The sequence below is a fragment of the Hemiscyllium ocellatum genome, chromosome 24, assembly GCF_020745735.1.
Source record: "Hemiscyllium ocellatum isolate sHemOce1 chromosome 24, sHemOce1.pat.X.cur, whole genome shotgun sequence".
NCBI classification, from domain to species: Eukaryota; Metazoa; Chordata; class Chondrichthyes; order Orectolobiformes; family Hemiscylliidae; genus Hemiscyllium; species Hemiscyllium ocellatum.
Genome location: NC_083424.1, coordinates 41,870,706 through 41,885,567, shown reverse-complemented (window position 1 = coordinate 41,885,567; position 14,862 = coordinate 41,870,706). Strand labels below are relative to the sequence as shown.

Here is a 14,862-nt window from a genome sequence, read left to right as displayed (position 1 = left end):
AAACGAAAGTGTTTGTCTCACACTTTGGGGAGCAGCGGTGAGAATCCCACAGGATCTCCTATCTGTTAATTGAACTTTGTGTCACATAGAAACACTTGTGGCTACGCACACCCCATCAGTCTCAGAGCTCTTTGAAGAACAGGAACTGTAACTTCGACAAGTAACATTACTGGGTGAAAGGGCATGACAACCTAAAGGCAATATGCTTTTGTCATAGCTTTACATGCAGCAATTTTAAGTTTCACCTTATGTTGGCTTTGAGTACAGAAATAATGAATTGTTACTAGTGAGAACATGAAGGATGTGGTAAATTTAAAGAGCTGTTAAATAGTATGTGCGCCTTGACAGTGATGCCAATGCTTCAACAGTGGTGCATACAATCAGTTGACCTTAGTACATAAATCATGTTCACCCTAAGGTCAGAGTCCATCTCTTTCTCAAGCTGCTGCTAACAGCCCCACCTGCTGGATCTTCTTCTTAATTGATCACAGAGAGCATATTGTTACATTACAGGAAATCAGGTTAAATTTATTTTGAAGCAAATAATTTTTCTTCCCAATTTATCTGAACACTTTAAAGAGCAATGCCATCGATCAATGGAATGAATTCCCCTCTGTAGCTGGGAGAATTCCCCTCTGTAGCTGGGAGAGTTGTCAACACTTCTAAACTAGATGGAAGAAAAAAAGTGGTTGCTTGAAAGAGGAAGACATAACATCAAAATCCTCTCCTAGGCAAAAAAATAACTGGCACAGGTTCTACTGTAGTAATGAAGGTGAAACTGTCAGAATTTACCACCTGTCATTACTCCTTTCAAATTGACAGCAACCTTTGGAGTTTGCACACATCCAGGAAATGCAAAAATTCAGATGTTGATTTGATCTGATTTATTATTATCACATACAAATTTTACTTTAGATTACTTACAGTGTGGAAGCAGGCCCTTCGGCCCAACAAGTCCACACCGACCCGCCGAAGTGCAACCCACCCACACCCCCACATTTACCCCTTACCTGACACTACGGGCAATTTAGCATGGCCAATTCACCTGACCCGCACATCTTTGTGACTGTGGGAGGAAACCGGAGCACCCGGAGGAAACCCACGCAGACATGGGGAGAACGTGCAAACTCCACACAGTCAGTCGCCTGAGTTGGGAATTGAACCCGGGTCTCAGGCGCTGTGAGGCAGCAGTGCTAACCACTGTGCCACCGTGCCGCCCATGTACTGAGACATGGTGAAAAGTATCATTTTGTGTGCTGTCCAGACAAATCATATCTTAATTAAGTACATCAGGATAATAGAACAGAATGCAGACTATAGTGTTCAAGCTACTGAGAAGGAGCAGGGAAAGATCAATTCTAATATATAGAGGTCCATTCGTAAATCTGACAACAGTGGGGAAAAGCTGTGCTTGAATCTGTTGTGTTTGATGATTCTACACTTCCCCACAGAGTGCATTGTTGTAAATCTGTGCAAGTGGCAATCCATTGCAAGTGGGCGGCACAGTGGGTGGCACGGTGGCACAGTGGTTAGCACTGCTGCCTCACAGTGCCAGAGACCCGGGTTCAATTCCTGCCTCAGGTGACTGACTGTGTGGAGTTTGCACATTCTCCCCGTGTCTGCGTGGGTTTCCTCCGGCTGCTCCGGTTTCCTCCCACGGTCACAAAAATGTGCAGGTTAGGTGAATTGGCCAGGATAAATTGCCTGTAGTGTTAGGTCAAGGGGTAAATGTAGGGGAATGGGTGGGTCATGCTTCGGCGGGTCGGTATGGACATAGAGTCAGGTGAATTGGCCATGCTAAATTGCCCGTAGGTAAGGGGTATGGGTGGGTTTCGCTTCGGCGGGTCGGTGTGGACTTGTTGGGCCGAAGGGCCTGTTTCCACACTATAAGTAATCTAATCTAATCTAATCATTAGAAATCATCAAGCCTATGACAACTTACCCTTGTTTTAAACTGTTTAAAACACCTGAGAAAGTTACTTCCTGACAACGAAGCGCTACAGTGTGTTATCATAACTACTACAGAAGAGCCTCTCCACCCTGAGAAAACTAATTTTAAACTTGGGGTAACGGTATGTTATTCCATTCTGATAAAAATATATAAGTTTTTAAATTAAGAGTTTTTAACCTCAGTTTGTTTATTCTTCAGCTTCTAATGCTGTTTTTAAACAATTTGTTTTTCATTCTGTGAAATGTACTGCAGAGGTTGTCAAGATATGTCAATGCTTGAAGCCTCAACATATTCCTCCCAAAACAGGGTTTGATTATTTTAAAAGTAATGGACTGGTAATGAAGGAGTGGCTGCCACTTTTGCCATTCACCATGCAGGGTCTGCTCTGGGTGGGCATAACAAACTCCCATGCATCTCGAAAATACAGTCAATCAAAATAAACCAAATAAATGCTCGTGACACCCACATCCTATTAATGAGCGATAAGTAGAAAATACCTCTTCTGCCATCTTTCAAACATGGGCATTGGCCTTACCTCTGGATTTCCCAATGAAAACAGCACAACCATGTTCCATCAGTTTAATGACTCCTCATTCGATCCCTTTATGATTCATTATACTTTACAGGGAAGAAATTGCAACTGGACGTGCAAAAGAAAACATGCTTGTTTTTCCTATTTTCCTCCTTATAATACAACAAGCTGCACTGAATTTAACAGGCTCTCTGGTGGCACAGTAGCTAAGTCCCTACCCCTAGACCAGGAGGTCTGGGTTCAAGTCCCATTTGCTCTAGAGATGTGTAATAACAGGTTGATTAGAAACATAGGTTAAATGGTAGAGCTCTATTTTGTATTCATAACTCAATGTTTAATTAGTTTTTATCAATTCTGTCAAATTTCTTAATCTTAACAAATATTATTATTCACTTCTAGATTCCAGATTTTTTAAAACCAATTCTCCATTTATTAATTACTTAGGAAATTCTAATTCATTCAATCCTGTTTCAAAGGTTCTGCAATTAAAGTTAATAAAATTACACACCGGAGCAGTTTCCTAATTATCATACATTACTTTTCACAATGTGTTAAGTTAATTAACGAAGAATCTGAAGAGGGTGAAGCAGAGACCCCTCCTGTGGCACAGTGGTGGTGTCCCTACTTCTGGGCTGAGAGCCCTGGGTTCAAGTCCCACCTGCTCCAGGGGCGTGTGATAACATCTCTGAATAGGTTGATAAGAAAAAAAATAAGGGTGAAGCAAAGACAGGCAGTTTGATTTGTCAATCATATGCTTATACTCCAGGAATGTGACCAAGATTCCATGTTTCTTGTGCCGGCTCACCACAGCAAATGGTTGTAGGTTGTTACATCTGAGAGACTCAACAAGCGTTCTGGGCACAATCCCACCCTGACCCAGTGCCCAGATCAGCCACTGGATTAGTGGATGACAATCGAGACCAGAATCTCTTTTAATCTGATTGTACTTTGCTCAGGGTGGGCAACACTGAGGACAACTGTTAAACGCGCATCAGCTAACACAGCACATGGCTAGAAACTGGCATCTTCCTGATCCCTGCGGGATTCTGTCACACCACATAATGTCATTACATCGAACATAGAACATCACAGCGCAGTACAGGCCCTTTGGCCCACGGTGTTGCGCCGACCTGCAAAACCGATCAGAAGCCCATCTAATCTACACTATTCCATTATCATCCATATATTTATCCAATATCCATTTAAATGTCCTTAAAGTTGGTGAGACTACTATTGCTGCAGGCAGGGCACTTCACACCCTTACTACTCTCTGAGTAAAGAACCTATCTCTAACACCTGTCCTATATTACACACTTGATTTGACTTAAATTATTGTTGTCACATATATTCAGAAGAAAAGTACCATTTTGCATGCTCACCAGACAAATCATACATTACATGAGTACATCAAGGTAATAGATCAGAATGCAGAATACAATGTTACAGCTACAAAGGAGATGCAGGGAAAAATCAACTCTAGTATATGAGAGGTCTGTTCATAAGTCTGATAACAGGGGAAGAAGCTGTTCTTGAATCTGTTGGTACAAAGTATAAACATTGGTATCTTCTGCCCAGTGGAAGAGAGTACAAAGAACAAAGAAAACTTACAGCCCAGGAACAGGCCCTTTGGCCTTCCACACCTGAGCTGATCCAAATCCATTGTCTAAACCTATCGCCTGAGTCCTAAGCTTCTGTAACACTCTGCTCCCCACCTACTCATGCATCTGTCCAGAAGCACCTTAAATGAATATACCATGCCTGCCTCTACTACCTCTGCTGGCAACGCGTTCCAGGCACCTGCCACCCTCTGTATAAAGTACTTTCCACATGTATCCCCCTTAAACTTTCCACCTCTCACCTTGAACGTGGGACCTCTTGTTATTGAATTCATCCTGGGAAAAAGCTTATCACTATCTACCCTGTCTATGCCCTTCATGATTTTGTAGATCTCAATCAGGTCCCCCTCAATCTCCTTTTTTCTAATGAAAACAATCCTAATCTAGCCAACCTCGCTTCATAGCTAACACCTTCCATACCAGGCAACATCCTCATAAATCTTCTTTGCACCCTGTTCAAAGCATCCATATTCTTTTGATAAAGTGGCAATCAAAACTGTACACAGTATTCTAAATGCGGCCGAACCAAAGTCTTATACAACTTTAACATGACCTGCCAGCTCTTACAATCAGTATCCTATCCGATGAAGGCAAGCATACCACATGCCTTCTTGACCACTCTATCCACCTGTGCAGCCATCTTCAGGGTACAATGAGCCTGAACTCCCAGATCGCTCTGCTCATCAACTTTTCCCAAGGCTCTTCCGTTTACAGTGTATTCACTCTAGAATTAGACTTCCCAAATTGCATCACCTCACATTTGCCTGGATTGAACTCCATCTGCCAGTTCTCCACTCTCCAGTCTATCTATATTCTCCTGTACTCTTTGACAGTTCCCTATGCTTTCTGTTATTTCGAGTAAAAAATGAGGTCTGCAGATGCTGGAGATCACAGCTGCAAATGTGTTGCTTCTGTTATTTCACCAACCTTCGTGTCATCTGCAAACCTGCTGATCAGACCAACAATGATCATTTATGTTTAGCACAAACAAGAGTGGCCCCAGCACTGATTCCTGTGGAACACCACTGGTCATCTTTCTCCATTTCGAGAAACTCTCTTCAATGACTATTCTCTGTCTCCTGTTGCTCAACCAGTTCTTTATCCACCTAGCCTGAACACCCTGCACACCATGTGACTTTACTTTCTCTATTAGTTTACCGTGGGGAACCTTATCAAACACATTACTGAAGTCCATGTATATGACATCTACATCCCTTCCTTCATCTATCAACTTGGTCACTTCCTCAAAGAAATCTATTAAGTTGGTAAGGCACGATCTCTCATGCACAAAACCATTTGCCTATCCTTGATAAGCTCATTCTTTTCTAAATATAAATAGATTTTTATCCCTGAGTACCTTCTCCAGCAACTTTCCCACCACTGACGTCAGGCTCACTGGTCTGTAGTTACCTGGAATATCCCTACTACCCTTCTTGTACAGGGGACAACATGAGCAACCCTCCAGTTCTCCGGCACCTCAACTGTGTTTAAGGATGCTACAAAGATATCTGTCAGGGCCCCAGATATTTCCTCTCTCACCTCCCTTAGCAACGTGGGATAGATTCCATCCGGTCCTGGGGATTTGTCCACCTTAATATCCTTTAGTCTACACAACACATCTTCCCTCCTTATGTCAATGCGGTCCAGAGTAAACAAACTCCTATTTCTAATCTCAACATTCATCATGTCCCTTTCCTCAGTGAACACTGATGCAAAGTAATCATTGGGAACCTCACCCATTTTCTCAGGTTTGACACACAACCTTCCTTCGTTATCCTTTAGTGGAACAACCCTTTCTCCAGTTAACCTTTTACTTCTTATATAAGAATAATAGGCCTTGGGATTCTGATTTAATTCTGCTCACTAAAATATAACAAGGGTGGGAGGGGTATTTAGTCATGTTGGATACTTTCCCAAGACAGCGGGAAGAGTAGGCAGAGTCGATAGAAGGAAGGCTGGTTTCGTGATGGACTGGGCTGGGCTGATGTGGAATGTCATTTTCCTTTTTTAGCTTGGAACCGCATACAATAGATAGGAATTTCACTCGAAGGCAAACGAGATTTTTGGCAGTATGTTCAGGTGCTAACATTCTTCCACAATGGCTCAGTGTGGGCGTTCAGCTGAAATGACAACTTAACTTGCAATCAGCACAAGGCCCATTTTGCTGAAAGAGTTCAAGCCAACAGGTGCAAAGTCATTCAGAGGTTTGCTAAGCAGCTGATGAATATTTAAAATACCTGTTACTACTTATTAAAGAGAGTGCTTGACATTTTGGTAGCTAGCGGTTATCTGAATACTCTCTGCTAACAGAACCCAGCCATCTGGGGGTACATTTGATGTTGACATCAATTTCAAAAACTACTTTAAAGGATTATCACCATTTCATTTTCAATATTGCAAGGCTTCCGAAACAGGTCAGGAAGCTTCCTGAAACATTATCAGAATTTCACTAACACCCCAGAGTTTTTTGATACCTATATACTTTTTGAGAAGGTTATGGTTCAACAAGGGGTACAGGCATACCAGCAGGCATACCCAGAAGTGATCGGCCAACCTGTTAATGTACCAAACAGAACGACTGTCCTTCTTCCCTCTCCCCAGTCCTGATGAAAGGTCCCAACCTGAAACGTCGACTCCCCTGCTCCTCTGTTGCTGCTTACCTGCCGTGCTTTTTCCAGCTCCCCATTTTATAGACTTTGACTTTCCAGTATCTACAGCCCTCACTATCTCCAAGGACTACTTGCACATAAAACAGCATAAACAGCAAGCGATAGACAGAGCTAAGCGACCACACAACTAACAGATCAGATCTAAGCTCTGTAATCCTGCCACATCCAGTCATGAATGGTGGTGGACAATTAACAACGCATCGGAGGAGAAGCCTTCACAAATATCCCCATCCTCAATGATGGAAGAGCCCAGTAAGTCAGTGCAATAGGTAAGGCTGAAGCTTTCGCAGCAATTTTCAGCCAGAAGTGCTGAGTGGATGATCCAGCTTGACCTCCTCTAGCTGTCTCCACTATCACAGATACTAGTCTTCAGCTAATTCGATTCACTCCATGTTATATCAAGAAACAGTTGGAGGAACTGGATATGGGCCCTGACAACACTCTGCAATAATATTGAGGACTCGTGCTTCAGAACTTGCCATTCCCCCAGCTAAGCTGTTCCGGAACAGTTACACACTGGTGTCTACTATAAACCGACTGACTCCCACAGCTACCTGGACTACACCTCCTCCCACCCTGCCCCCTGTAAAAACGACATCCCATATTCCCAATTCCTTCGTCTCCGCCACATCTGCTCCCAGGAGGACCAGTTCCAATACCGTACAGCCCAGATGGCCTCCTTCTTCAAGGACCGCAGATTCCCCCCAGACGTGATCGACGATGCCCTCCACCGCATCTCCTCCACTTCCTGCTCCTCCGCCCTTGAGCCCCGCCCCTCCAACCGCCACCAAGACAGAACCCCACTGGTTCTCACCTACCACCCCACCAACCTCAGTATACAGCGTATCATCCACCGTCATTTCCGCCAACTCCAAACGGACCCCACCACCAGGGATATATTTCCCTCCCCTCCCCTATCAGCGTTCCGCAAAGACCACTCCCTTCGTGACTCTCTCGTCAGGTCCACACCCCCCACCAACCCAACCTCCACTCCCGGCACCTTCCCCTGCAACCGTAGGAAATGCAAAACTTGCGCCCACACCTCCTCCCTCACTTCTCTCCAAGGCCCCAAGGGATCCTTCCATATCCGCCACAAGTTCACCTGCACCTCCACACACATCATCTATTGCATCCGCTGCACCCGATGTGGCCTCCTCTATATTGGGGAGACAGGCCGCCTACTTGCAGAACGCTTCAGGGAACACCTCTGGGACGCCCGGACCAACCAACCCAACCACCCCGTGGCTCAACACTTTAACTCTCCCTCCCACTCCACTGAAGACATGCAGGTCCTTGGACTCCTCCATCGCCAGAACATAACAACACGACGGTTGGAGGAAGAGCGCTTCATCTTCCGCCTGGGAACCCTCTGCCACAAGGGATGAACTCGGATTTCTCCAGTTTCCTCATTTCTCCTCCCCCCACCTTGTCTCAGTCGATTCCCTTGAACTCAGCACCGCCCTCCTAACCTGCAATCTTCTTCCTGACCTCTCCGCCCCCACCCCACTCCGGCCTATCACCCTCACCTTGACCTCCTTCCACCTATCACATCTCCATCGCCCGTCCCCCAAGTCCCTCCTCCCTACCTTTTATCTTAGCCTGCCTGGCACCCTCTCCTCATTCTTGATGAAGGGCTCTGGCCCGAAATGTCGAATTTCCTGTTCCTTGGATGCTGCCTAACCTGCTGTGCTTTAACCAGCAACACATTTTCAGCTCACACACTGGTATCTACCTCACAATGTGGAAAATCGCCCTAGTATGTCCTGTATACAAAATGCAGGAAAAATCTAACCTGTCCAACTACTGCCCCACTAGTCTGCTCCCCATCATCATTAAAGTGATGGAAGGTGTCATCAACAGTGCTATCAAGCAGCAACTGCTCAGCAACACCTAGTTTAGGTTCCATCAGGACCACTCAGCTCCTGACCACATTACAGCCTTGGTTCAAACATGGTCAAAAGAGCTGAATTCCAGAGGTAAGGTGTGCGTGAGAGACAGCCATTGACATCAAGCCCCCATACTTGACCAAGTGTGGCATGAAGGAACCTCGGCAAAACTGGAATTACCCAGGAATCAAGGGCAAACTATCCAATTGTTGGAGTCATATATAGCACATAAGAAGATGGTTGTGATTGTTGGAGGTCAGTCATCTCAGCTCCTCCAGGAGTCTCTGCAGAAGTTCCTCAGTGCAGTGCGCTGGCCCAATCATCTTCATCATCATCGTCATCAATGATCTGCCCACCATCATAAGGTCAGATGTGGGGATGCTCTAAATTATTGCACAATGTTTAGCACCATTCACAACTCCTCATTTACTAAAGCAATCCATGGTCAAATGCAACAAGATCTGGACAATATCCAGGCTTGAGCTGACAAGGGACAAGTCACATTTGCCCTGCACAAATGCTAGGCAATGACCATCTCCTATAAGAGACAATTTGACCATGGCTCTTTGATGCTCAATGGTGTTACCATCATTTAATCCCGCCCTACAATATCATGGGCTGACCACTGACCAGAAACTCAACTGGACCTGCCATATAAACACAGTGGCTATAAAAGCAGGTCAGAGGGTAGGAAACTTGCAACGAGTAACTCACCACCTGACTCCCTAAAGCCTGTTCACATCTTAAGGCACAAGTCAGGAGTATGCTGGAATACCACTCACTTATCTGGATGAGTGTGGCTCTAATGATGGTCAAGAAGCTTTACACCAACCAGGACAAAGCAGACTGTTTGAATGTCACGACATCCACAACATTCCCTCCCCCCACACTGAACTCAGTAGCAGTGGCAGCTAGAAGCACTGCAGAAATTCACCAAAGGTCCTTAGACAGTACCTTTCAAACTAATGATGGTCACATCTCAAAGGACACGGACAGCAGATACACAGAAGCACCACCACCTCCAAGCCACTCACCATCTTGCCTTGGAAACACGTCACAGTTCCTTCAGCGTAGTTGTGTCAAAATCTTGGAATTCCCTCATTTATGGGCATTCAGGGTCTACTTACAGCCCATGGACTGCAGCGGTTCAAGAAGGCAGCTCACCACCTCCTCTAGGGCAACTCTGGCCGGGCAAGAAATGCTGGCCGGTTAGCCAGCGACACCCATGTCCCATGAGTACATAAAATAATACTATGAAGGCGCTACCTACAAAGAAAAGTGTGATGCTACTGTTCAGACGTAACCTGGTGAAGCAAACTGCTTTCCTAACAGACCTATTGTTTTAGATGAGGAATGATAAGAGGACGTGAGGCCAGATAGAGTTGAACCAAAAGCTGGAAACAGGGAGAGTGGGGACAGAAAGCGAGGTGGAATCTAACTAGTTTGTGATTGCAACATATTCCTCTTCCTTGGTATCTCAAGTTCCACTCAAGCAACCCTCTGCAGGTTCTTGTTCATTCTCTGTGACATCTTAAAATGTAAGTCAGAACACTCCACACCCATACTGTAAGTGGATTCAAGGACTTCATCAATTCTCTTTCTCAAAAATTGCCTCTAATCAACATGGGAGAGCTAAACCTGCAGATCTTTGATTCAGAAACTCCAGGCCAGTTCAAATTATGGCAATCAGCCAACAGGACCAAAAGATGAGGGCTTAGATCCAGGAATTCACACAGTTTAACATTATCAATGAGCACCTCTTTTCAGCCTTTGTAAATCCCCAACTCTATTACATGGTGATCAAGATTGAACAGCATAGTTTGATAATACAATGGACCAAAAATAATGAGCAGATTAGGAAGCAGGTAGGAACATTATTTACTAAACGTTCATAATCAAAATAAGAATTGAATGGAGTTACTGGGAATAATTTTAGCGATAAATGTCTAGAAATAGGCCTCTGAATGTTGAGTTGGTGATGGCTAACCAATCAATATAGAGTCACCAGAGTCTTCCAAACCACAGGGTGCTCTGTCACTAAAGAGAGATGATTGGTGGTGGTTTAACCCAAGGGTCACCACGCTTCAGGTGAGGGGAGACGTTGAGAGGCAGAGTCCATCATAGTAACTTCAGCCAGTGTGGGATTTGAACTCATGCTCTGCATCACAAACCAGCTGCCCAGCCATCTTAGTTAACCTCTTCTGAGTACTGCTCCTAATTCTGATTGCTCAGTTAGAGGAAGGATATTGATAAACTGGAGACGGTTCAGAAGAGATTTACCAGGAGGCTGCCGGGTATGGAAGGTTTGAGTTATAAAGAAAGGCTGGATAGGCTGGGACACTTTTAATTTGAGTGTAGGAAGTTGAGACGTGACCTGATAAGAGTTTATGAAGTTAAGACGGGTATAAATATAGTAAATGGTAGGTGTCTTTTTGCTAGGATGGGGGATTTCAAGACTAGGGGACACATTTTTAAGACGAGAGGAGATTTTAAAAAGGCATGACGGGCAAATCTTTTGCGCAGCGGGTGGTTTGCATGTGGAATGAACTTCCTGAGGAAGTGGTGGATGTGGGCACAATTACAACATTTAAAAGACATTTGGATAAGTACATGAATAGGAAAGGTTTGGAGGGATATGGGCCAGGAGCAGGCAGGTGGGACTGGTTTAGTTTGGGATTATATTTGGCATGGACTTGTTGGACCGAAGGGTCTGTTTCTGTGTTGTATGACTTTATGACTATAACTCTATAACTCAGATGATGCAGGAACTAGTTACAGCAAGAAACCACACTCTTGAGATCCAGACACTCAAACCTCGGATCATCCCGGCTTAGTAGCTCAATTACTCACTGCGACACCGGGAAAGCTGCTACTTTGACTTCATCATGCATTCGTACCTGGTATGGGACAGATCCTTACGAATGGTCTTCAGGTCTTTCTCCTTGTACTTCAGATGCAGCAACTTCGCAGTGAACATCTGCAGGATCAAAACACATTCTATAAACTTCTGCTGCTTTACAGTCGGTTTGAATTCATGCCTCATCATGACAAACTTCATAAATAAGCTTCATTGTGTTACGTTGCTTTGGAGAAAACACCTAAAAGTCTGAACTGCAGACCACACTAGCCTCATTGCTCTTTGCAGGATACCACGGGCCAGAATAACCATCATGTTGCTTATCTGACAGTCCCCTTTTACATGAACCATATTGATATGGTAATCTCAGATACGAATGTTTTGAGCACAAGATGCCCACACAAGGTCTCCCTTATAAAATGTTGGCATGTTTCTAATATTTCCAACAGTAGTAAGGTGCAATCACAGATATTTGAACTACCTTTGTGATAAATCATTCAAATACAGATTTTTAAATACCTAAGATAATTAATGCAACATCCCATAACTGAATTAGTTATATACCAGTTACAGGTTTTTGAAGAAGGGAGATGTTCTCTCATGTAGAGATAAACTCATATTTTGTCTCAAGGTAGGAGAAAGATCAACACTGTGTGTGTGTGTCTTGAAAGCAAACCTTGGCAATAGAACTGAACAGTGAAATACTTTTAATTAATTTCTACATTCTTAATGCCACACTATCTTATTGGCACTCTTGAATTTCCAATTGTTCCCTGTACACTGATCCTTACTTGTCACTCATGCACACCCATATTTTCAGCCAAAGATCACTAAAAGGCAATGAGGAACAGCAATCCAAGGCTACTTTTAGATTAGTACCACACCTTAGCTTAGGGACAAATAGTGCAAATATAATAATCACTACTCATATTTCAATTGAGATGGGTAGCTCAGTACAAAGCACATGAGAATTCCATTGTATATATTACATTTATTCATAAAGGTGTGGAAGGGATGGGGATTTGTAAGTGGCTGGTATTTACCTATTGTCACATTCCAATTTCTGCTGTAATCTAACCGGCATTCCAGCATAACCAAAAGAGAGTGCTGCTTTACGAGTAATATTGTCTTTGGGAATAGATATTAAACTGAGGCGCTGGCTTGCTGTTCAGGTTGATTTTTAGAATCCTGAATCCCATTCCATGCTTCAAAATACAAGGATTTCTCCTGATGAGACTCCTAGTATTCCTCCCATTAAGTAACCATTAAAAAAATTTTTTACTGATATTTGAAGGTTATACTGTTTGCACAGCATGTATTATCACTCTTCAAGTAATACATGTAATTGTTGTGGTTCTATTCGCCGAACTGGGAATTTGTGTTGCAGACATTTCGTCCCCTGTCTAGGTGACATCCTCAGTGCTTGGGAGCCTCCTATGAAGCGCTTCTGTGATCTTTCCTCCGGTATTTGTAGTGGTTTGAATTTGCTGCTTCTGGTTTTCAGTTCCAGCTGTTCGTTGCAGTGGTTGGTATATTGGGTCCAGGTCGATGTGCTTATTGATTGAATCTGTGGTTGAGTGCCATGCCTCTAGGAATTCCCTGGCTGTTCTCTGTTTGGCTTGTCCTATGTAGTGTAACACTACATAGGACAAACAGGAAGACTGCTAACGATCTGTATCCATAAACACCAACTAGCCACGAAACGATACGACCAGCTATCCTTAGTAGCTACACGCAGATGACAAGTAACATGAGTTCGACTGAGACAACACTACTATTATAGGGCAAGCCAAACAGAGATCAGCCAGGGAATTGCTAGAGGCATGGCACTCATCCACAGATTCAATCAACAAACACATCGACCTGGACCCAATATACCGGCCACTGCAGCGGACAGCAGGAACTGACAACCGGAAGCGGCAGAGACAAACCACTATAAATGCCGGAGGAAACATCACAGAAGTGCTTCACAGGAGGTTCCCAAGCACTGAGGATGTCACCTAGACAGGGGACGAAACGTCTGCAACACAAATTCCCAGCTCAGCGAACAGAACCACAACAACGAGCACCTGAGCTACAAATCTTCTCACAAACTTTGAATACATGTAGTTTTAATGATGTTAAAAAATGTTAGATGTTAGTAGCTAGTTAATTTCAGGACATAAAATAATCTGCTCAACTTCATCCCAGCAGATTCCTACAGGAATCCAATTCATTGACATTTTGACTGAAGCAAGAACTTTTCAGTCATGTCTTTCACAGACAAGAACACACTTATACATACAAGCTGGCAGAAACCAACACCCTGCTCAATGAGAACCACACAAGGGCAGCTACTGCTTTCCCACGTCTTTAGGACTTCTCCATCAGCTGGCAACAGTGAGATTTAAGGATCTAAAATTTAAACAAGACTGGTCAGGCTACTAGTAAAGCATATTGTTGCCACTCTGCTGAGGACACTGGCTTGAAAGGTTACTGTAACTACAACTAAGTGTGGAGAATCAGAATGGAAATTAACAGAATCAACTAGTTTCGCAAGGGAATGGGATCTGAATACAGATTGAAAAGGGAAAGGAGCCGAGCTGCAGAGGAGACTCAATGTTTTTCAGCAGATATGGAAGGCAGAGGAAAACAACGCCTAGAAAACAAATAACACAAGAATTATGTCATCCTTAATTGTGTATACTTCAATGCAAGGGATATCTATACATTTCTCTCACTCTAATGCATATGATAAATAAGCTTAGGGGATAGTTAAAATACTGGAACGATACTATGACATCATAACTATTACTGAATTGTGATTTAAAGAGGGCAGGAATGACAACTCAACACTCCAGATTTCAGGGTTTTAATTGGGACAGAAGGAGTAATAACAAAGGAGGTTTGCAATATTGGCCAATGATACAATAACAGTTGTGATAAACATAATACGTTAGAAGAGCCATACGGGTTGAAATGGCAAACAAAATAAAAGACAATCACACTACTAGAAATGTATCATAGACTACTAAATCGAGTGAGCTAGAGGAGACAATAAAGGGCAGAGAGTGGGATTCGGCTGGCTAGCTCTTCTATTAACAGCACTAACAATGGGACAAATGGGCTGTTGATATCTATGGTTTCGATTAACAGTGAACACATACTAAACAATGTCTATAAGTGCTACTCAAATGATTCTAGTCCAACAATAATCTTTGAATCTGGAATAATTGGGTGTCCTTGTGCACAGTCACTGAAGGTAAGCATGCAGGTGCAGCCGGTGATAAAGAAGGCAAATGGTGTGTTGGTGTTGCGAGAGGTTTCAAGTACTGGAGCAAGGGTGTGTTGTTGCAGTCAGACAGGGCCTTG

The 14,862-nt window shown here is 43.7% G+C and overlaps 1 protein-coding gene across 1 annotated transcript in view; it reads right to left on the bottom strand.

Annotated features, from left to right (window-relative positions):
* The window catches only part of LOC132827376 (coiled-coil domain-containing protein 60-like), an 84,729-nt gene that overhangs the window by 56,963 nt on the left and 12,904 nt on the right, over positions 1-14,862 (bottom strand). The window contains exon 3 of the mRNA XM_060844036.1: positions 11,552-11,631. Coding sequence (XP_060700019.1) covers positions 11,552-11,631 — 80 coding nt within the window. The remainder of the gene's footprint in view (positions 1-11,551; positions 11,632-14,862) is intronic.